Source organism: Mobula birostris, chromosome 12 (assembly GCF_030028105.1).
Source record: "Mobula birostris isolate sMobBir1 chromosome 12, sMobBir1.hap1, whole genome shotgun sequence".
NCBI classification, from domain to species: Eukaryota; Metazoa; Chordata; class Chondrichthyes; order Myliobatiformes; family Myliobatidae; genus Mobula; species Mobula birostris.
The window spans coordinates 92,050,566-92,074,670 of record NC_092381.1 but is presented as its reverse complement, the minus strand read 5'-3'; the positions used below and the strand labels follow the sequence as shown (position 1 = coordinate 92,074,670).

At 40.8% G+C, this 24,105-nt stretch overlaps 1 protein-coding gene across 1 annotated transcript in view; it reads left to right on the top strand.

Annotated features, from left to right (window-relative positions):
- pappa2 (pappalysin 2) overlaps nucleotides 1-19,648 on the top strand; it is a 507,671-nt gene extending 488,023 nt beyond the window's left edge. The window contains exon 22 of the mRNA XM_072274753.1: nucleotides 19,544-19,648. Within this exon, the coding sequence (XP_072130854.1) occupies nucleotides 19,544-19,648 (105 nt within the window). The remainder of the gene's footprint in view (nucleotides 1-19,543) is intronic.
- Nucleotides 19,649-24,105: the final 4,457 nt, after the last annotated feature.

Here is a 24,105-nt window from a genome sequence, read left to right as displayed (position 1 = left end):
CTGACTTATGGAAATTATAATTTGAAAATATTGTTGATGTAAATATTTGATTTTGGGCTATACTGCAGTGAATCAGGTAATGCACAATACTGGAGACTGAATTTATAGTTAATGTGGTCAAACCAAAGAACCTTGCTATTTGGTATACAAAACTCCATTCTAAAAACTGGGGAAATGTTGATCATCAGTGTAAGTACTTCTTCGTTTTGGTGCCTTAAGGAGGAAGGAACCTCAGTGCATTCTGAGCTGGAGAAGAGAGTTGAGGCTGAGAAATGCTTTGGATTGATTGAGATAGCCTTCGGGGGGGGGGGGGGGGGGAAGCATTCAGCCCTGATGGTTTACAAACATCACCACCATCCAGTAGACCTTGTGCCTCACAAGGCCATGGATCAGTATGGTCTGAGATTGGTAGGGAGTCTTTTGTGTGACATTTGAGATAGGATGGTAGTGTCCCTTTTTTTCCCAAGAATTCTTTGAAGAATATCATCGAATTGCTTCCACTAAACACCCAGTAATATATCTTAGGCGGCAAGATTTATAAAAGATTGTCAATTTCTGGAGTCTGATTTCAGGAATGGGACTAATTTAGCCTGCCCAAAGGATCTGATTGAGTATAATTAGTTCCTTGGTATCGGCCTGGGAGAGAGCACACTGATGTTGGTTTGCTTATCCTTCCAGGTGATTGGGAGAATTTTGCAGAGGGATTAGTGGTGCATTTCCCATGCTTCAAGGCACCTTCTCTAAATAGTCCGGATCTCAGAAACATAACAGTTATTGATTTCAAACCTGGCACTAAAACACAACTACAGGTATACTCATACATGTGGCTGAAAATACTTCAGTACCACTGATATCTCTCGTCATTGTCTTCCCCACTGTAATACTCAAAACTAGCTGGTCTACGTCATTGCATTCAGTCCCTTGCTGCCATTGCCATGCCTTATCACTAGTTAGTTTCAAATGGATCTTAATGCCTCCTTTCAGACCTGCCTTGGAGCATAGAGGGGGTGATTAGACACTGACTTTTGAGATGTACAGTAAATATGTGCAGGGCTGCACCAAAGCCTGTTGTACCCTCTACTCACATTAAAGGCACCATGCTCACTATTTTTAGTCAGGTAGATCATAAGTCATAGGAGCAGAATGAGGCCATTCAGTCCATCGAGTCTGCTTTGCCATTCCATCATGGCTGATCCCGGATCCCACTCAAACCTATACACCTGCCTTCTCACCTTGTCCTTTGATGACCTAACCGATCAGGAAATGATCAACTTCCGCTTTAAATATATCCACGGACTTGGCCTCCACTGCAATCTGTGGCACAGCATTACAGATTCACTACTTTCTGGCGAAAAAAATTCCTCCTTACCTCTGTTCTAAAGGGTTGCCCTGAAATTTTGAGGCTGTGCCCTTTAGTTCTGGATAGCCCCACCATAGGAAACATCGTCTCCATATCCACCTTATCCAGTCCTTTCAATATTCAGTAGGTTTCAATGAGATTCCCCGCATTCTTCTAAATTCCAGTGAGTACATGCCCAAAGCTGCCAAACGCTGCTCATTTATTAACCACTTCATTCCCACAATCATTCTCATGAACCCTTTCTGGACTTTCTTCAAAGATAACACACATCTGAGACATGAGATATGGAGCCCAAAATTGTTGTCAATACTCCAAGGGCAGCTTGGCTAGTGATCTTAAAAAGGCTCAGCATTATCTCCTTGCTTTTATATTCTATTCCCCTTGAAATAAATGCCAACATTGCATTTGCCTTCTTTACCACAGGCTCAACCTGTAAATTAACTTTCTGGGAGTTTTGCACAAGGACTCCCAAGTCCCTTTGCACCTCTGATGTTTGAATTTTCTCCCCATTTAGATAATAGTCTGCACTTTAATTCCTTTTACCAAAATGCATTCTCATACATTTCCCAACAGTGTATTCCCTCTGCCACTGTTTTGCCCATTCTTCCAATTTGTCCTTCTGCAATTGCATTGCTTCCTCAGCACTACCTACCCCTCCACCTATCTTTGTATCATCTGTAAACTTTGCCACAGAGCCATCAATTCTGTTATCTAATTCATTGACAAACAATTTGAAAAGTAGCGGTCCTAATACTGACCCCTCAGGAACACTACTACTCACCGGCAGCCAATAAGAAAAATCCCCCTTTATTCTCCCTCACTGCCTCCTGCCTGTCAGCCATTCTGCTATCCATGCCAGTATCTTTCCTGTAACGCCATAAGATTATATCTTGTTAAGCAACCTCATGTTTGGCACCTTATCAAACGCCTTCTGAAAATCCAAGTAAATACATCCACTGCCTCTTCTTTGTCCACCCTGCTTGCTACTTCCTCAAAGAACTCTAACAGATTCATCAGGCATGATTTCCCTTTACAGGAACCATGCAGACTTTGACTTATTTTATCATCCGTCTCCAAGCACCCCAAAACCTATCCTTAATAATAGACTGCAACACTTTCCCAACCACTGAGGTTAGGCTAACTGGCTTATAATTTCCTTTCTTTTGCCTTCCTCCCTTCTTAAAGAGTGGAGTGACATTTGCAATCTTCCAGTCCACCAGGACCAAGCCAGAATCAAGTGATTCTTGAAAGATCTTGACCAATGCATCTGTTATCTCTTCAGCAACCTCTCTCGGCACTTTGGGATGTAGTCTATCTGCCTTAGGTGACTTATCCACATTAAGACCTTTGAGTTTGCCAAGCACATTTTCCTTTATAAAACAATGGCACTCACTCCTGTTCTCTGACACTCACAGACCTCTGGCACACTACTAGCTTCTTCCAGAGTGAAAACCGATGCAAAGTACTCATTAAGTTCATCTGCAATTTCTTTGTCCTCCATTAATACCTCACCAGCATCATTTTCCAGTGGGCCAATATAAAATCTCACCTTCCTTTTACTCTTTATATAACTGAAAAAAACTTTTGCTATCCTGTTTTATATTATTGGCTAGTCTGTTCTCACATTTACTGCCTACACCTGCCATTTGAGAACTTCTTCCCTTGTGTGCATATCCATTCCTGTGCCTTGTGAACTATTTCCAGAAACTTCAATATGTCAATATGTTACTTCAATAAATTCTGCTCTGCTGTCATCCCCACCAATATCCTCCTCCAATCCACCTGGGCAAGTTCTTCTCACATGCCTCTGTAATTCTCTTTATTCCATTGCGATACTGATACATGTGAGTTATGCTTCTCCCTCTCAAACTGCAGTATAATTCAACCATTATGATCACTGTCTCTTAAGGGTTCCTTTATATTAAGCTCCCTAATAAGATCTGAATTATTACACAAAACCCAATCTAAGATGGCCTTTCCCCAAGTAGACTCAAGCACAAGCTGCTCTAAAAAGCCATCTCATAGGCATTCAACAAATTCCTTCTCTTGCGATCCAACACCAATCTTATTTTCCCAAACCCCTTGCATATTGAAGTTGCCTTCTACTATTGTGACCTTACCCTTATTATATGCCTTTTCCTGCTCCCTTTGCCATCTTAATCCCACATTTTGGCTACTATTTGGAGATTTATATATGATTCTCATAACTTTTTTTATCCTTACAGTTTTTTAACTCCACTCACAATGATTCAACATTCTCTGACCCTATGTCACCTCTTCCATCTCTTCCCAACACAGCCACACCACCACCTATGCCTTCCTGTCTGTCCTTTTGATAAAAAGTGTAAGCTCCCAACTATGGCCCTCCTTCTGCCATGACTCAGTGATGCCCACAAAGCCATACCGACCAATCCATAATTGCACCACAAGTTCATCCACCTTATTCCGAATACTACGTGTATTTAAATACAGCACCTTCAATCCTGCATTCGTCGCCTTTTTGAATTTTGCGTCTGCATTTGTACCCAGTCATTGTCTTGTCCTTCCATACGTTCATGTTACAACATGGGAAAAGATGCGCATTGCTGGCAATGAAAGCAACCGTGAATCAGAATGCTTGATTACTTCAGCCATATCGGTATTTGCAGGGTATGTACTAATTTCACCTTGTGTTGAAGATAGGACGTAGTTAATGATCCTTTCAATTCCAGATTTAAAATAAGTAATTAGAAACAGGTTGCTGGGGAGAGGATAGCAGTATAGGTAGAAAAAAAGCCTCAGCAATCTGAATGCCTTCTGTATTGGGAAGACTGCGGCAAGTGAACAAACAACATTCTATTGTGGAACGCAATGCTCAAAGGACTCATTCGGATATTTACAGCTTGAATATTGGCATTTTCTTCAGGCAAAGACTAGTTAATTAGTATTGGTCTCGATTACTATTCATTGCAGATGAAAGTGACAACCTAAAATAAATCATGTTACTTCAATAAATTATGTTTGTCTCAGCATTTCTTTACTAGAGGACGAGGTAGCTAGGATTCTACTACTGATGGGTCATTCATGGAAATTAAGCTTGTTCACTTGAGAACAAGCGAAAGTTCATGATGATCTTTTCCTTCTGGAAATTTCCTCCTGGCACACACTGTCCCAACCAACTGGTGTGAGTGTTCAAGGATGTTTTCAATCTTGTACTGCCGCAGGCAAAGGTTCTCACCTGCTTCAGAGAGGTGATGATCGTACCAGTGCCCAAGAAGAGCGGGGTGAGTTGGCTCAGTAACTATTGCCCAGCTGCACTCCCGTCTACTGTGATGATTTGCTTTGATAGGTTGGTCATGGCCAGAATCAACTCTTGCCAAAACAAAGAACTGGACCCACTGCAGCTTGCCTGTTGCCATAATAGGCCTACACCAGATGCAATCTCAGTGGCTTTCCATTCCGCCTTGGATCACCTGCACTATAGCAATACCTACGTCAGACTTCTGTTTATTGACTACAGCTCAGTGCTCAACACCATCATACACTCATTACTAATCAACACAATCCAAAACCTGGACCTCTGTACCTTCCCCTGCAACTGGATCCTTTACTTCCGCATCAGGACACCGCAGTCAGTGCAAGTATACAGGAGTGCAATATGTCAGCTGGTTGAGTGGTGTCGCAACAACCACTTTGCACTCAAAGTTAGCAAGACCAAGGAATTGATTGTAGACTTCTGGAAGGGGAAGCTGAGGAACACACACCAGTCCTCATCAAGGGATCAGCAGTGGAAAGGGTGAGCAGTTTCAAGATCTTGGGTGTTGGAAGATCTATCCTGGGCCCAACATGAATGCAATTATAAAGCTGGCATGACAGGGGCTACATTTTGTAGAAGTTTAAGGAGATTTTGTCTGTCACTGTTAACTGTAGCAAATTACTGTGGAGAGCATTCTAATTGGTTGCATCGCTGCCTGGAATGGAGGAGCCACTGCACAGGATCAGTAAAAGCTGCATAAAGTTACAAACTCAGCCAGCTTCATCATGGGCACCAGCCTCCCCAGCACTGAGCTCAGACATTTCAAAAGGTGATATTAATCATTAAGGACCCTGAAGACACACACTCAACTTTTCAGGAACTGCTTCTACACCTCCGCCATCAGATTTCCGAACAGACAATGAGCCCATGTACACTACCTCACTACTTTTTTTCCTGCTTTTTTAGCACTGTTTATAGTTTTTTTGATTATGCATTGTACTGTACTGCTGCCACACAACACAAATTTCACAACATATGCTGGTGATATTAAACCTGATTCTGTCTAAATGGCACTGTAACTTAAAGCACTCAAGCTGAGCTACTGGATTGCTGCTGCTAACAGTAGCACCTATTAAATGGAGCAGGGAAATCAGAGTGAAGTTGAATCCCGGCCCTGGATAGAAATTTTTGTTTGGTTAGAGCTTTCTCTGCCAATCAGTTTGGAGGCTCCAACTTTATAAACCCCAAGGATTGTCCAACGAATTTATGTGGGTGAGACAAGGGTGAACACTTTACAAAGATTATACTATAGACCTCCCAGTACTTAACAGGAATTAAAAGAACTAACATGGAGGTTCAAATTTATTGCCATGGACATACTAGTCCAGGGTACAAATGCCGTGAAAATTAGCTTTTTGCAGAAAAACACAGTACGCTCCAAACATAATTACATGAATGCAAGTTGGGAAATATATGGAGAGTGATACACACTGTAGGAGGGAAGGGCTAGATTGATTGTGGATCAGTTTAAATGGGTCACCACAATACTGTGCTGTACTGCTCTATATTCTATAGCCTGAGACAGAATTAGCGTGTTATAGTTTGATTCAAGAGCTTAATGGCAGTGGGGAATAAGCTATTGTTCACCTTGTAGTGTGGGTCTTTAGGCTCCTGTGTTTCCTGCCCAGGAAATCCACTTTCTACTCAAGTACTGCACCATTCAAATGAGGTTGCCCAAGCCTTTAGACAAAATCAAGATACAACCTTTGTCAAGCTATCAATGATGTCAAGAGGCAGTACCAGTCCAAAATCAAGTCCCAGAACAGATGTCAACTGTGGCAGAACTTGCATGCTATATCAAGATACAAAACAACATTGGGCAGCAACACTGAGAACATCGCATCCCTTCCCAATGAGCTTAATACATTCCAAGCATGTTTTAAACAGAAAGGGGTTGGAATGTCTCCATCTACTTTGACAGCCTTTAATGCACCTGAACCCATAGTCACAATTGTGGGTATAATTCAAGTTATCCAGATAGTGCATCTGCAGAAAGTACCTGACTTGAGCGATTTCCTTGGCAGTGTCCTTAGATCCTGTACGGATCAGCTGGAGGGAGTATTTACAGACATTTTTAATCTCCCCCGGTTTCAAACTGAGTTTCACGCACGCTTTAAGTAGAGCACTGTCATTCGGTGCCTAAGAAAAACAAGGTAACGTGCCTTAAAGGCACACATCAACCTCAGCCAACCGTGACTCAGTGCAGTTTGCTACCGCTGAAACAGTTTATTGGTAGACACCATCTCCCCAGCTCTACACTGTTCTCTGGAGTATCTGGACAGTAAAGGCAACTACACAGACGATTGACTATAGCTCTGCCTTGAATGCTATAATTCCAAGCAAACATCTCCAAATTCCTAGACCGGAGGCTCAACACCTTCCTTCGTAACAGGATGCACAACCCTGCCTGACAGGCCACCATCATTTAGGATAGGCTGCAACACCACCACCATGATTATTCTCAGCTCTGGAGCCCCTCAAGGCCATGTCCTTCGCCCCCTACTCTACTCCCTGTACACTCACAACTGCATGACCAGGATTTGTTCCAACTCCTTCTACACGTTTGCAGTTGATAATACCATAGTGGGCCATATCTCTAGTTATTATGAGTCAGATTACAGGAAGAAGAGAAAGATTCTACTCAATATGGTATCATGACATTAACCTTTTCCTCAATGTCAGCAAAACACTTCAGGAAGCGGGACAGTGCACAGCATCATATTGCCTGAGTGAACATCATCGATAGCCTGTCCTATTCCAACCACGTACTGTAGATGCCACAGTCAAGAGAGCTTACCAGCACCATCTCCTCAGGAGACAAAAGAAATTTGGCATGTCCCTTTCAACCCTCATCAAATTTTATCAATGCAGTATAGATAGTTCGAGCCTTGGCTGAGGCAGTGTGTGTGTCCTTGAGCAAGGCACTTTACCACACATTGCTCTGCAACAACACCGGTGCCAAGCTGTATGGGTCCTAATGCCCTTCCCTTGGACAACATCGGTGGTGTGGAGAGGGGAGACTTGCAGCATGGGCAACTGCTGGTCTTCCATACAACCTTGCCCAGGCCTTCACCCTGGAAACCTTCCAAGGTGCAAATCCATGGTCTCATGAGACTAACGGATGCCTATAGTATAGATAGCCTGCTGACCTCATACATAGTGGTTTGGTATGGCTACTACACTAACCATGACTGCAAGGAACTGCAGAGAGCGGTGGGCGTGACTCAGTACGTCACAGAAACCAGCCTCTCCTCCATTGTCCCTGTGTACACATCTCACTGCCTCACTAAAACAGTCTGCTCATTAAAGATCCCACCCACCCTGGAAATTCTCTCTTCTACCCCTTCCCATCAGGCAGAAAATATCAAAGCCTGAAAGCACGTACCATGAAGTTCAAAGACAGCTTCTATCCTGATTTTATAAGAACATTGAACAGTTTCTTAGTATGATAAGAATGCATTCTTGACCTCACAATTTGCCTGGTATTATGATGCTGCACCCCATTGTTTACCTGCACTGCATTTTCTCTGTAACTATATTGTTATTGTTTTATCTGTACTACTTCAATGAACTGTTATAATGAATTGATCCATATGAACAGTATAAAAGGCAAATTTTTCACTTAATATGGTACATGAGACAATAATAAAATAACAGTTTATCAACTTAATTAACATAATAACAAATAAGAATTAAAGGTCATACTTGCCAAGTGTTTTCCCAAGTGGCTAGGTGTTGGCTGTAGATGTTGTTTGTATAATCAATGAATATAGGACACCAAGTCCTGTTACCTGCTTGCTGGCCATCCACACATCACTGTGTGTGGGGTTAATTTGGGAGAAGGGGAAGAACAGAGGTAAGCTGACATATCAGATGAAACTTGCATAGAAGTTGCAAGTCATGGAAGGGGTTGGCTACTGAATAGCATTGGAGGAATCTGTGATTTTCTCATTACCTATGGGAAGTTCATGAAAAACAAGGGGAAAAACTCAAGTCACTGCACATCTTCTGATCGTTCAGCAGGGAAGAGTGTTTCATTGGTAATCAGGGAGGGAAACATTTCACTGGAGATGTGCTCTGATAAAGTGCATTTCAGTTTTACATGAACCAAATGTAACACAGGTTCATCAGAAAGATTCTAGTGCTAAAAGGATTAAACTATGAAAAATTATTGCAAGCTTCCACCCATTGATTTCCCTAGTGTTTGGCCCCTTGCAATTGATGCTTACTAGAACTAAGCCCCTTGGTGTCCTATATTCATTGATTATACAAACAACATCTACAGCCAACACCTAGCCACTTGGGAAAACACTTGGCAAGTATGACCTTTAATTCTTATTTGTTACTAGCCCCTTGCAATTGATGCTTACTAGAACTAAGCCCCTTGGTGTCCTATATTCATTGATTATACAAACAACATCTACAGCCAACACCTAGCCACTTGGGAAAACACTTGGCAAGTATGACCTTTAATTCTTATTTGTTACTAGCCCCTTGCAATTGATGCTTACTAGAACTAAGCCAGCAAATTATTAGGAGGGTTAAGACTACAAGGAAGTAGTTTTGAAAGTGACTCAGCTAGCTTATAATATCAGGGAGCAAACTTGAAATTATGGGGAAAGAACAGTTTATGCAGAAGTTGGGAAAATAAAACAGGAGCTGATATGCTTAAAAAGTAGAGTAAAGATTTGAGGTGGGAGGTGTTATTACATAGGGGTAATCAATAGGGAGAGAGGCTTCGATGATGTAGCTTTTACATTTTTATACATTCCTATACATTCAGAGATTGAGGAGATTTACCAGGATGCTTCCTGGATTAGAGGACACGTCATGAAAGACATTGAGCGAGCTAGGGCTTTTCGCTTTGGAGCGAAGGAGGTTGAGAGGTGACTTGATAGAGGTATATAAGATGATAAAAGGCATAGATAGAGTGGAAGCTAGCACTATTTCCCCAGGGCGGCAATGGCTAATACAGTAGAAGGTGATTGGAGAAAAGTATAGAGGTGATGTCAGAGGCTTTTTTCCCCACACCGAGTGGTGGGTGCATAGACTGCACTGCCAAGAATGGTGGTAGAGGCAGATAATAAGAAGGACATTTAAGAGACTCATAGATAGGCACAGAAATGTAAGAAAAATGGAGGGCCAGGTTGGTGAGAAGGGTTAGATTGATCTTGGAGTAGGTTAAAAGTTTGGAACAACACTGTGGGCCAAAGGCCTGTACTGTGCTGTTCTGTTCTCTGTTGTATGTTCTATGCATAAATAAATACTTTCATATTGTCAAACAGTCTCTATGATAATAAATCACTCTGAATTACAGGCATAGTCCCACAGTGCAGTATTCTGTTACAGCTACTCGTCTTGGGTGTTTATGTTGCATATGTTTAGTTTCTCAGAATTTCAAATTGCACATTTAAGATTGATAAGATAGTCACACTGTTTAAAATATTCCTGGAGGAAAGTAGCCCATATCCAGAAACTGCCCGCTCATTTGTAAAGTTTATGATCTTTTTAAAAATAAAAGTCACTTTTGAGTCATGAACAAGCAGTAAGTTAAGGGGACTTGAGTACAAAGATGATTTTGCAAGTTGCATATAGAAATTCCATGGGTATTACGAATAACAATTCTGTCTGGTACCCTAAAAATTCAACTGTATGTTAATCTTCTCATGCATGTGTTATAGTCATCCAAGAGACCCCTATCGTCCAAGAGTAGGAGGAAACGTCTTCCCAAACTACTTGGTAATTTATTCTCTTGCGTCTGTCTGGTTCATGTTGCTTCACAATCTTTCCATCTTTTTCTAAGCTCCCTTAATAAGATTCAAAGGTGCCCTCTCAACATCATTGCCTTGCTTGTCTCACTATTGTGTTGGCTCCAATCATAAATTCACCCTGCTGCTGTTGTCTGCATGAACCACATTGTATTCCATTTTGTTACCAAGCTTATTCATCTACAAAGCTTCGTTGATATAATTCTGCCGAATTTACTCTCTATGAAATTCCATCCTGTCCTCCCTTTGTTCTTTTTCCTCATCCTGATTCCACTTATGTGGATAATGGTTCTCCCTCAAGTACTGACCCTCTAATGTAAAATTCCTGTTTTTAAATCCCACTGAAGACAGCTTTGTTAGGATAGAGTAGCGTCCTATTTCAAAACTCCCATTTCTCTGCAGAAGTCATTGAATATTCACCCATTCTCATGGCTACCTTTCACATTAGGTTTCCACCTTTCTCCAGTATTAAAAAAAAGTTACCCTCCCACCACCCTTTATATTTCTCAAGTGCATCCACAAGGTTAACCTCCACAACCACACTGATGCTCATCTCTATCCATCTACTTTATGCATTCTCAGAATATTCTCAGAATCCCTAGCAAAACCCAGTGACGCTCTGTATTACAAACACATTTAACTTCTGCCTCTAATATCACCACCTCCAAACGCACTTAAAAAAAAATGGCCAGGCTTTCACAGCTCTCTCCCAGCCAGTTTTCCGACCTTTATCAAACACGAGATTATCCAAAACTTTATGTTTCCCTATTTTGTCAGACTCAAACAGTTCAAACTCCGAAGTACTTCCAATGGGTTAAGGCTCTCATTCTCACAACACCTGTACTTTTCTAGACCTTCTATAACTGATCTTTTCCCTCCAGTTACAACTGCTCTATTTATTCTCCCTGAAACTTTTGTTTTTAACAATCCCCCTTTAAAGGCAGTTATTTCTCCAGATGTATTCATCCTTACTGGTGACTCATTTTGCATTAATTTGCTCAAATATGCCTTGGCGATGAGACTTTTATTTGCCTACATTTAATTGTATTTGTTGCAGTAACTTCAGTTAAGTGCTTTCAGCAGGACAGAAACTGCTAAGTAAGTTTGGTCAGATTACATAGCTTACAGTTTAGCTGAGGCATACGAAAATGGACAGATGAAACATAGAAACATAGAAAACATACAGCACCATACAGGGTCTTTGGCCCACAAAGTTGTGCCGAACATGTCCTTACCTTAGAACTACCTAGGCTTACCCATAGCCCTCTATTTTTCTAAGCTCCATGTATCCATCCAGTAGTCTCTGAAAAGACCCTATAGTTACCGCCACCAACCCATTCCACGTACTCACCACTCCTTGCATAAAAAAACTTGCCCCTGACATCTCCTCTGTACCTACTTCCAAACACCTTAAAACTATGCTAGATGAGATATTAGCTGATGGAGGTGAACTAAACCATAGCTTCTTCTTGCATGCAGCTCAAAATAACTCCCTGTAGAATTCCTTTCTTATGAAATGGATAGAAAAAGTAGAACGGGATATTTTGCTATGTTTTACAATGAACAAAAAAATGGCAATCAAGGAAAAAAAACTAGATATAACCATCCAACGTATCTTATAAAACGATGTAGAAACTAAGAAGATTGCGAATCGTGTCGGCTCACTCCTGTTTTTCTTTTTTTATAACAATGCGTTCTCTTTGGAGAGGTGAAACATCAGCTAATTCCTATCTTCAGGAGAAACCAGACGTTGAAATTGTAGAATTCCTTTTGGAATCCCTTAGACAATCAAGATCAGCCCAGCTGATCATGGTACAAGATGCACAAATATCCCGTACCACGTCTCCCTGGACAGTAAAGCATTTGCCAAAAGCTTCAAACTTTAAATTAAATTTATTATCAAAAGTACATGTATGCAGCTATAAAGAAGGCAAGATAGTGACTATTCTTCATTAAGAGTTTGAAGAGACTTGGTATGTCAACAAAAATACTCAAAAACCTCTATAGATCTACCTTGGAGAGTATTCTGACAAGCTTCACCACTGTCTGATGGGGGGGAGGGGGAGGCTACTGCACAGGACTGAAAGAAGCTGCAGAGGGTCGTAAATTTAGTCGGCTCCATCTTGGGTACTAGCCTACAAAGTACCCAGGGCATCTTCAAGGAGCGGTGTCTCAGAAAGGCAGCATCCATTATTAAGGACCCCTGGCATCCAGGGCAGGCATGCCCTTTTCTCACTACTACTATCAGGTAGGAGGTACAGAAGCCTGAAGGCACACACTCAGCGATTCAGGAACAGCTTCTTCCCCTCTGCCATCTGATTCTTAAATAGACATCGAATCTTTGGACACTACCTCACCTTTTAATATATATTATTTCTGTTTTTGCACGATTTTTAATCTATTCATTATATGTATACTGTAATTGATAGATTAATTGATTTATTTTCTTCTATATTATGTATTGCATTGAACTGCTACCGTTAAATTAACAAATTTCATGACACATGCAGGCGATAATAAACCTGATTCTGACTCTGATGTCACATTTACAACCTTGAGATTTGTGTTCTTGCGGGCAATACATAGCAAATTCAAGAACCATGATAGAATCAATGAAAGATCACACCCAAATGGACAGAATAAAATGAAAAATAAAAGAAAAAAATAACAATAAATAAATAAATAAGCAATAACTATTGAGAACATGAATTGAAGAATCCTTGAACATGAGTCCAAAGGTTGTGGGAACAGTTCAGTCATGGGGCATGTGAAGTTGAGTAAAGTTGTTGGACTGGTTGAAGAGCCTGATGGTTGAGGAATAATAACTGTTCCAGAATCTGGTGACCTGCGTCCTGAGGCTCATGTATCTTCTTCCTATTGACAGCAGCAAGAAGAGAGCATGACCTTGGTGGTGGGGGTCTCTGATGATGGATGCTGCTTTTATGTGACAGCACTCCAGGTAGATGTACTCAATGGTAGGGAGGCCTTTACCCGTGATGGACTGGGCTGTATTCAGTACTTTTTGGGATTTTCTGTTCAAGGGCGTTGTTGTTTCTGAACCAGGCCATGATACAACCAGTCAATATACTCTCCACTACACATCTATAGAAGTTTGTCAAAGTTTTAGGTGCCATGACAAATATTTGTGAACTTGCAAGGAACTAAAGGCACTGTTGCGCTTTCTTCATATTGCACTTACATGCTGAGTCTAGGACAGGTCCTCAGAGATGGTCATACCAAGGATTGTGGGAAACTATTCACAAGCCCATTTCACTCGGGGGTGGGGGGAGGGGTAGTAAATAAAATCTGCCTCAGCAAGTTCTGCTCTTTCTTAACTTGCAATGAGCCCGCACAGTGACACAGCAAATAGAGTTGCTGTGCCACAGCTCCTGTATCCAGGTTCAGCCCTCACCAGATGGTTCTGTCAGTGTGAAATATGAACATTCTCCCTGTGATCTCATGGTTTGCTTCCACATCCCAACAATGTGGTTTAGCAGGTTAATTGGCCAGTGTAAAATTGCCCGTATTGTCAGTAGGTGATGGAATCTAGATTTAGTTGATGGGAATATGGAGAGAATAAAATGCTATTAATGTAAATGGATGCCTGATGCTTGAGTTAAAAGACCTGTTTACACACTGTCCTATTCTGTTTATATCTAATACCATCTATTTGAAATGGATAGCTGTTGGTGTTTCAATCAACTCCAGGAGCATTAAGCCAGTTTATGAATCCTAACTTTTTCCTGAATTTTGGGGATGGGTAGGGATGGTGCTGTTAGGAAAACAAGAGAGGGATTTTAATGAAAGTGAATCTCAGGGTTGTATATAGTGACATACATGTACTTTGATAATAAATTTACTTTGAACTTTGAAAATGGATCAAAGGAAAGGTAGGGATAGAAGTAGATGGTATTTCTCAGATGAAACATTCTGAATACAATGAAACAATCAGGCAAAACTTCACAGCTGGTGGCTTGCAGCAGATTGCTCCAGTTTTGCTGACAGATATTTGGAAAAAGATTTGGCTCATTTTCGGTTTGAATATTTTAAGGAAAACTTCAAATGCTAGCTTTACTCCACTTACCCAAGCTAAATCTTTTGTAGGCTGTAAGTATCTGAACCTTCAGAAGAGTTCAAAATGAAAATCCAAAATGATGTTTCTTGTACCCAGAACCAAGCATATTTTGTAATTAAGTTAATTTCTATGATTTGTAACAACACTTCCATTGCTATATGAAGCATCTCAGGTCCTTTGGCTCTGCACAAGTTTTGTTTCTACTTATCCTGTTACCAAGCCATGTCAATAACTCTTTTTTGAGAATAGGTATGACCTTGAAACAGCATTCCATCACTTATTCAATTGTTTCATTTGAGAATAGATTTGACTTTACAGCCCAAGTTCTCACTCTGTGGACTAATTTAACTTTAGCTTGGCCAGAGACGATACGAAATGCTCAGTGTAAAATGGCAGCACTACAAAGTAAATGAAATGCTGTTCCTTTCTTTATGGTACAGGAGGGCAAATGGTTCCAGAACTAAGCATTTGATGGTGCTGTCCATTAGAAATCTGAGGATTATTTCACTTTGCCTTTCTCTCCTTCCTGGAAACATGGTAGAGTTTCTTCTTTTCACTCCAGACCCCTACCCCTGCACTGAACAGATCATCAGCTGCCATTTCGGACACAGGCATTGGTAATATAAAGAATCATATAAATTTTCTAATTGGTGACTCAGAGGATCCCACTTGGCATACCACATCCAGGCTGAGTACAGCACAATCGATACCATGTCTAGCTCTTGGTCTGGCCCCTTGTAGGTTACTGTATATCCTGCTCCATTCCCCACTTCCAATGGACCCTCAAAAACACAGCAGCTGGTTTTTCCCTCTTTTAATTTAACATGCTGTATCTGCTTTCCACAATACAACCTTCCTAACATGGGATACCACTGCAGATCATATGTTCACTTAGATCAGGTGGCAAGTACAATCTGGTCAGTTTACTTAATAATCCTATTGTCATATCAACACCCTTGCACTCACTGTTGGTAAGACCAAGGAATTGATTGTGGACTTCAGGAAGGGGAAGTTGAGGGAACACAGAGCAGTCCTCATTGAAAGATCAGCAGAGGAAAGGATGAGCAGTTTCATGTTCCTGGGTATCAAATTCTCTGAACATGTATCCTGGGCCCAACATAGACACGCCAGTAGTTATATTTCATGTGGAGTCTGAGGAGATTTAGTATGTCACCAAAGACTTTAGCAATTTTCTATAGATGTATCATAGAGAACATTCTAACTGGTCCCATCACCGTTTAGAATAGATCACTGCACAGGATTGGAAAATGCAGCAGAGGCTCGTAAACCAACCCAGCTCCATCATGAACGCTAGCCTCAACACCAATGAGGACATCTTCAAAAGGTGATGCCTCAAAAGTGCAGCATCCAGCATTAAGGACCCCCAGCATGCAGGACATGCCTTCTTTTCTTTACTAGCATCATGGAGGAAGTACAGGAGCCTGAAGACACACACTGAAGCATTTTAGGAAGAGATCCTTCCCCTCTGCTATCAGATTTCTGAATGAACCATGAAACCATGAACACTGCCTTGCTACTTTTGCTCTGTTTTAACACTACTAATTTATTTTTTTATATATTTCCTATTGTAATTTATAGAACATTTGATGTATTGCAAAACAAAAACATTCATGGCATACAGTATGAAAGTGATAAACAGCCTGCTTCTAATTCAGCCACACTGATCTTCCTGTCTCCTGCAAAGCTCAGTGTAAACTTAAAGCATCGTTTAGCCTCTTGACATTACCGAGTTCAACAATTTCCCATCAACACCTCATCTGGATCTAAAAGTGAACTGAAGCATTAACTCTTCCACAGTTGCTACCTGGCCCGTTGAGCATGTCCAACATTTTTTGTTTTAATTTAGATTCCCAGCATTTGCATTGCTTTTGATTGTCTTCCTGTCCCATAATCATCCATTTTTGCCTTTTATATTTTTTTGTCTTTCATAGAAGCAGATCTCTTTCCCTCCTTTTCCCTTTCCTCATTTCTTGTAGCATAAAACCTTTGTTATTTATTCTCTCAGCAGTTTTGACAAAAGATCAACAGCATAAAATGTTCACAGTTTATCTCTCCACAAATGCTGCCTCACTTGTTCAATATTTCCAACATTCTGTGATGTAATTTCAGGTTTACAATACATGAGGCTTTACATCTGCATCATTTAAAATTATTGTGTCATTAAAAGAATATTTACACTTGGCTGTGATGAGTTTAAATAATCAATTAATATGAAGCGTTATTGAGAGTTTTAAGGGAAGACTTTTTCTCTATATGGCAAATATAGAGAAGGAACTTATGCTATTTGAAGCATCTCCCCCTGCCCAGTCTGATCTTTATACTCAAAGTGCCATGCACACATCACATGCCATTGGTTCTTCAGCAGGTTCCAACCCTACATTTGCTTGTGTAGACTGCCATAGAATACATTCCATTCCTTGATATAAAAACCATGTTTGCATAGAATGTCAACATTTAGCCTGCACTTAGAGAACCCTGTTTCATGTTTTGAAAAATTCTGAAAAAAAACTGCTCTTTTATATTTCCTGGCTTCAGTCCTGTGGTTCATCTGCAGTAGCTAAAAACATTCCCCCAGTAGTAAGGCTATTAATACCTTCACCCACTAACTCCACCACATTAGTCACCTTATGTGCAGCCCAGTGTCACTTTATGGATATACAATCATCACTCATTGTATGTATACAAACTATCTTATGTACAGTACCTATAAAAAGTATTCACCCCCCGCCCCCAGAGGTTTTCATGTTTTATAACACTGAATCACAGTTTGGCTTTTTTGACACTGATAAACAGAAAACGCTCTTTTGTGTCAAACTGAAAACAAATTGGTCTAGACATATTACAATTATTAAACACAAAATAATTGATTGCATATTTACTCACGCTCTTCAAGTCAGTATGGCAGTATTTGGTAGATACACCTTTGGCTGCAATTACAACCTTGAGTTTCTGTGGATAGTTTTGCACATCTGGACACTGCAATTTTTCCCCATTCTTCCTTACAAAACTGTTCAAACTCTGTCAGATTGCATGGGGATCACAAGTGAACAGCCCTTTTCAAGTCCAGCCACAAATTCTCAATTGGACTGAGGTCTGGACTCTGACTTGGCCACTCCAGGACAGTAACTTTGTTGTTTTAAGCCATTCATGTGTAGCTTTGGTTTTATGCTTGGGCTCATTGTCTTGCTGGAAAAAGAATCTTCTCCGAATTTGCAGTTCTCCTGCAGACTGCATCTGCTTTTCCTTCAGGATTCCCCTGTATTTTCCTGCATTCATTTTACCCTCTGCCTTCACAAGCATTCCAGGGCCTGTTGCAATGAAGCATCCCCACAGCATGATGCAGCCACCACCATGTTTCACGGTAGGGATGGTGTGCTTTTAATGATGTGCCATGTTTGGCTTACACCAAACATAGCGTAAAGTCTGATGGCCAAAAAACTCAATTTTGGTTTCATCAGACCATAGAACCTTCTGCCAGCTAACTTCTGAGTCTCCCACATGCCTTCTGGCAAACTCTAGCTGAGATTTCATGCGAGTTGTTTTCATCAATGGCTTTCTCTTTGCCACTCTCCCATAAAGCTGAAACTGGTGATGCACTGGGCTAACAGTTGTTGTGTGTGCAGTCTCTCTCATTTCAGCTACTGAAGCTTGTAAGTCTTTCAGAGTTGTCACAGTTCTTTTGTTGGCCACCTTCACTAGTCCCCTTCTTGCATGGTCACTTAGTTTTGAGGATGGCCAGCTCTGGGCAGATTTACAGCTGTACCATATTCTTTCCGTTTCTTGATGATTGACTTGACTGTACTCCAAGGGATATTCAGTGACTTGGAAATATTCTTGTATCCATCTCCTGACTTGTGCTTTTCATGGATTTGCTTGGAGTGATTTTTTGTCATGGTGTATTTTTTGCCAGGATACAGACTCACCAGCAGTTAGACCTCCCAGATACAGGGGTATTTTTAGCACAATCAATTGACACATCTTGACTGCACATGGAGATCACCATTTTACTAATTATGTGACTTCTAAAACCAATTGGCTGCACCAGTGATGATTTGGTGTGTCATATTAAAGGGAGTGAATATTTATGCAATCAGTTATTTTGTATTTTATAGTTGTAATTAATTTAGATCACTTTGTAGAGATCTTTAACATCTGTCGGACGATGCTGAGGATGTTCTACGAGTCTGTGGTGGCCAGTGCCATCATGTTTGCTGTTGTGTGCTGGGGCAGCAGGCTGAGGGTAGCAGACACCAACAGAATCAACAAACTCATTCGTAAGGCCAGTGATGTTGTGGGGATGGAACTGGACTCTCTGACGGTGGTGTCTGAAAAGAGGATGCTGTCAAAGTTGCATGCCATCTTGGACAATGTCTCCCATCCACTACATAATGTACTGGGTGGGCACAGGAGTACATTCAGCCAGAGACTCATTCCACTGAGATGCAACACTGAGCGTCATAGGAAGTCATTCCTGCCTGTGGCCATCACACTTTACAACTCCTCCCTTGGAGGGTCAGACACCCTGAGCCAATAGGCTGGTCCTGGACTTATTGCATAATTTACTGGCATAATTTACATATTACTATTTAATGATTTATGGTTTTGTATTGCTATATTTATACTCTATTCTTGGTTGGTGCAACTGTAACGAAAGCCAATTTCCCTCAGGATCAATAAAGTATGGCTATGACTATGACTGTTTTTCACTTTGAGATGGAAGAATATTTTTCTGATGATCAGTTTCAAAAAACACCAAATTAAATCCACTGTGATTCAATGTTGTAAAACACGAAAACTTCTGGTGGGCAGGGGGGAATACTGTTTATATGCACTGTATTTATATTTATTGTGTTCTTTGTCTTTTGCGTTATTTTGTGCTGCATCGGATCTGGAGTAATAATTATTTCGTTCTCCCTACACTTGTGTACATGAAATGACATTAAGCGCAATCAAACAATCTTATTGATATTTTTCTTAAAATCTTTCCACTTTAAATTGTAGCCTTTCCAATTGCTTCCTCATAGGTAATTCCCTTTGCTGCTGACTGTGATGAAGATGATGAGTGCACTTGCCGTGATCCCAGTGCTGAGGAGAACATTCAGAAGAAAATGCAACATGGAATTCACTAGTGTGGAAGACAAATAGATACTGCATCATCCAGCCAGGAGCATTTTGGTCTTGGGCCAGCAGTAATGTCACAATCATGTTACTTTGTTCAAAGAAACCAGGAATTACAAGGACAATAGATTTTTTTCTGTGAATTTATGGAGGTTGCTGTGATGAAAACAATGAATTATCTTTATAATGGACATGGATTATATTAATTCAGCAGTTTTACTCTGACATCTAGAGGCTAAACTATGTAGGAGTAAGACTGTTGCTGTGTCAGGAGTTTATGTGAGATACAGCGTAAACTTTCTAATTCATTCATGTTCCTGCTGTATTCACTCAATTTACTGTATATTAACACTGCTATTCACTCTTCATCTAAACTATTATTTCATCCCTCCTTTCCACTACAGCCCTTTGCTTCCCAGGATCTCAGTGCTGTCAAACTCCCTACCTCCAATAGACCTCCTTCCACCTCAGTCTAAGCTTTTCAGTCATTCCTGCTGAATTACATCATCTCTCTTCTGATTCCAAGCCCACTCACTGCCAACATGCACTTAAACTAGAGGAACAGGGACTAGTCAATAATGTCACGAATTGTTCTGAATACTGATTGGTAACAGCAGTATCATTAGTCTATTGGTGTAATGAATACAAAACAGAGAGAAGCCTTTTTTGGCCAACCTGGAGCATATTTAACCAGCACTAGTATATCTATATTTATATTTAATACAAAATACAAGAGTTATTTGGTTGCAACCCAAATGGGCTGGCAAAGGCTATTGAGTAGCATGTTTGACATTCTACATTAAATTGGGAAAACACCTTTGAAATCAATAAATGAACTAAAACCTTCCCAAAATTGTAGGCCACACTCATATTTGCTCTGCTTAGGCTGTATAAAGACAGCCTGATTGAAAGCCATGGCTTTGTTCACTAGTATAATTAACTCATTAGCTTCTTTCTGTATACTTATGCTCTTAGTGTTTCAGTTTTAAAGCCTTGTGATTGTATAAGCAGAATGAGAAGCAGCCAACCACTTCAAACTGAGCAGATTTGAAAATGGAAGAGGTTAAAGCCGTAGAAGAATGTAACAGAGAAGGAACCCATTCAGTTCATTGTGCATGAGCCAACAGTTTGATTGAAATATCCATTTATTCTCTGCACTGTTCTACATTCATAGCCATGCAAATTCCCTCCTCTTTGAATAATTATTCAAGTTCTTTCAAATTTGCTTCTTTTCAGTCAGCAAAATGTAGATCACAACAGCTCACTGCAAGTCGTCTCAGGTTATTTGAATGTGTGTTCTTTTTACCGCCAGTGCAAACAGCTTCTCCTTGTTTACTGCATTAAGACTATTCACAATTCTGAACACTTCTATCAAATCTCCTCCTGACTTCCCCCAAGCAGAACCTCACCAATCTCTAGAGTCTACAGCAACCAATGTCCTTCATTCCTGGTTCTATTTTGAATAGATTTTTTTTCTGTAACCTGTTCAAGTCTTTGGCACAGTACTTTACTGAGACTTCACTGGCCGTTTATAAAGGAGTTCATAACTTGTTTTTGTGATCAATCCCTGAATCATATAGCAGTTTGTACAGGCTTGTGTTTTTATTCGGCTACCATCATTATTTGCATACATACACTCTAGTGCTTTGTCCTCAAACTCCTTTTGAAAATGAGGTATTTGCTTTATCTTGTCTTATTCTTCAGAATTGTGAAAACTGAAAATGAAAGAACAGGGTTTTAGGGCGAATGAAAAATTGGAAAAGTGAGACAGCTAACCATGTTATAGGAGCAAAATTAGGTCATTCAGCCCACTGAGTCTGCTCTACCATTTAATCATGGATAATTTTGTTTTAATCCCATTCTCCCACTTTGTAACATTTAACCCCCTTACCAATCAAGAACTTATCCAGTTCTGCCTTAAATGCAGCCAATGACTTGGCATCCATAGCCGTCTATGACAATGAATTCCATAAATTCACCATCTTCTGGCTGAAAAAGTTCTTTCTCATTTCAGTTTTAAAGGATCATCCCTACGTTTTGAGGCTGTGTTCTTGGATCCTTGATTATCAGAGTAATGGAAACATCCTCTCCACATCCACACTGTCCTCCCCATTTAGAAGAGTCGTTATTTTTCCTTCTAGAATGCATAACTCTACTCTACCCTACTTATATTCCGTCTGCCATTTCTTTGCCCACTCTCCAACTCCTTGCCTCCACTTACCTTGCAATGTCTCCTAACTCCTTCATCCAGATCATTGATATATAAAGTGAAAAATTGTCCTGACACTGACACCCGTCATATGCCATTAATCACTAACAGCCATCCTAAAAAAGACCCTTTTATCTCCACTCTCTTCCTTCTGCCAGTCAGCCAATCTTCTATCCGTACTAGTAACTTGGGGTTTCATCTAGTTTTGGAGCCTCATATGTGGAATTTTATCAAAGGCCTTCTGAAACTCCCAAGTAAATAATATTCATTGACTATCCTTGCCTATCCTGCTTGTTTCCTCTGCAACAATTTCTAACGGATGTATTAGGCAAGATCTCCCCTTAATGAAACTGTTCTGACTTAGACCATAAGACAAAGGAGCAGAAGTAGGCCATTCAGCCCATCGAGTCTGCTCCGCCATTTTATCATGAGCTGATCCATTCTCCTATTTAGTCCCACTCCCCCACCTTCTCACCATAACCTTTGATGCCATGGCTACTCAGATACCTATCAATCTCTGCCTTAAATACACCCAATGACTTGGCCTCCACTGCTGCCCGTGGCAACAAATTCCGTAGATTCACCACGCTCTGACTAAAAAAATTTCTTCGTATTTCTGTTCTGAATGGGCACCCTTCAATCCTTAAGTTATGCCCTCTTGTACTAGACTCCCCCATCATGGGAAACAACTTCGCCACATCCACTCTGTCCATGCCTTTTGACATTCGAAATGTTTCTATGAGGTCTCCCCTCATTCTTCTAAACTCCAAGGAATACAGTCCAAGAGCGGACAAATGTTCCTCATATGTTAACCCTCTCATTCCCGGACTCATTCTAGTGAATCTTCTCTGTACCCTCTCCAACGTCAGCACATCCTTTCTTAAATGAGGAGACCAAAACTGCCCACAGTACTCCAAGTGAGGTCTCACCAGCGCCTTATAGAACCTCAACATCACATCCCTGCTCCTGTACTCTATTCCTCTAGAAGTGAATGAACCAACATTGCATTCGCCTTCTTCACTACTGACTCAACCTGGAGGTTAACTTTAAGGGTATCCTGTACGAGGACTCCCAAGTCCCGTTGCATCTCTGAACTTTGAATTCTTTCCCTATTTAAATAATACTCTGCCCGTTTATTTTTTCTGCCAAAGTGCATAACCGTACACTTTCCAACATTGTACTTCATTTGCCACTTCTCTGCCCATTCTTCCAATCTATCCAAGTCTCTCTGTAGACGCTCCGTTTCCTCAGCACTACCGGCCCCTCCACCTATCTTCGTATCATCAGCAAACTTAGCCACAAAGCCATCTATTCTATAATCCAAATTGTTGATGTACAATGTAAAAAGAAGCGGCCCCAACACTGACCCCTGTGCAACACCACTGGTAACCGGCAGCCAACCAGAATAGGATTCCTTTATTCCCACTCTCTGTTTCCTGCCAATCAGCCAACGCTCTATCCACGTATGTAACTTTCCTGTAATTCCATGGGCTCTTATCTTGTTAAGTAGCCTCATGTGTGGCACCTTGTCAAAGGCCTTCTGCAAATCCAAATGTACAACATCCACTGCATCTCCCTTGTCTAGCTTATTTGTAATTTCCTCAAAAAATTGTAATAGGTTTGTCATGCAGGATTTTCCTTTAAGGAAACCATGCTGAGTTCTGCCTATCTTGTCATATGCCTCCAGGTACTCTGTAACCTCATCCTTGACAATCGACTCCAACAACTTCCCAAGCACCGATATCAAGCTAACAGGTCTATAATTTCCTTTTTCCTTCCTTGCCCCCTTCTTAAATAGCGGAGTGACATTTGCAATCTTCCAGTCTTCCAGAACCATGCCAAAATCTATAGACTTTTGAAAAATCATCGCTAATGCCTCCGCAATCTCCACAGCTACTTCCTTCAGAACACGAGGGCGCATTCCATCTGGTCCAGGAGATTTATCTACCTTTAGACTATTCAGCTTCCTGAGTACTTTCTCTGTCGTAATTGTGACTGCGCACACTTCTCTTCCCTGCCACCCTTGAGTGTCCAGTATACTGCTGATGTCTTCCTCAGAGAAGACTGATGCAAAATACTTGTTCAGTTCCTCTGCCATCTCCTTATCTCCCATTACGATTTCTCCAGCTTCATTGTATTTATCATATATTTCCAAGTACTCTGAAATTTCATCTTTTAATAATGAACTCTTAACAATATCAAGGTGAGTCTAACTGGCTGATAATTTCCTGTCATTTTCCTCCCCCGCTTCTTATACTC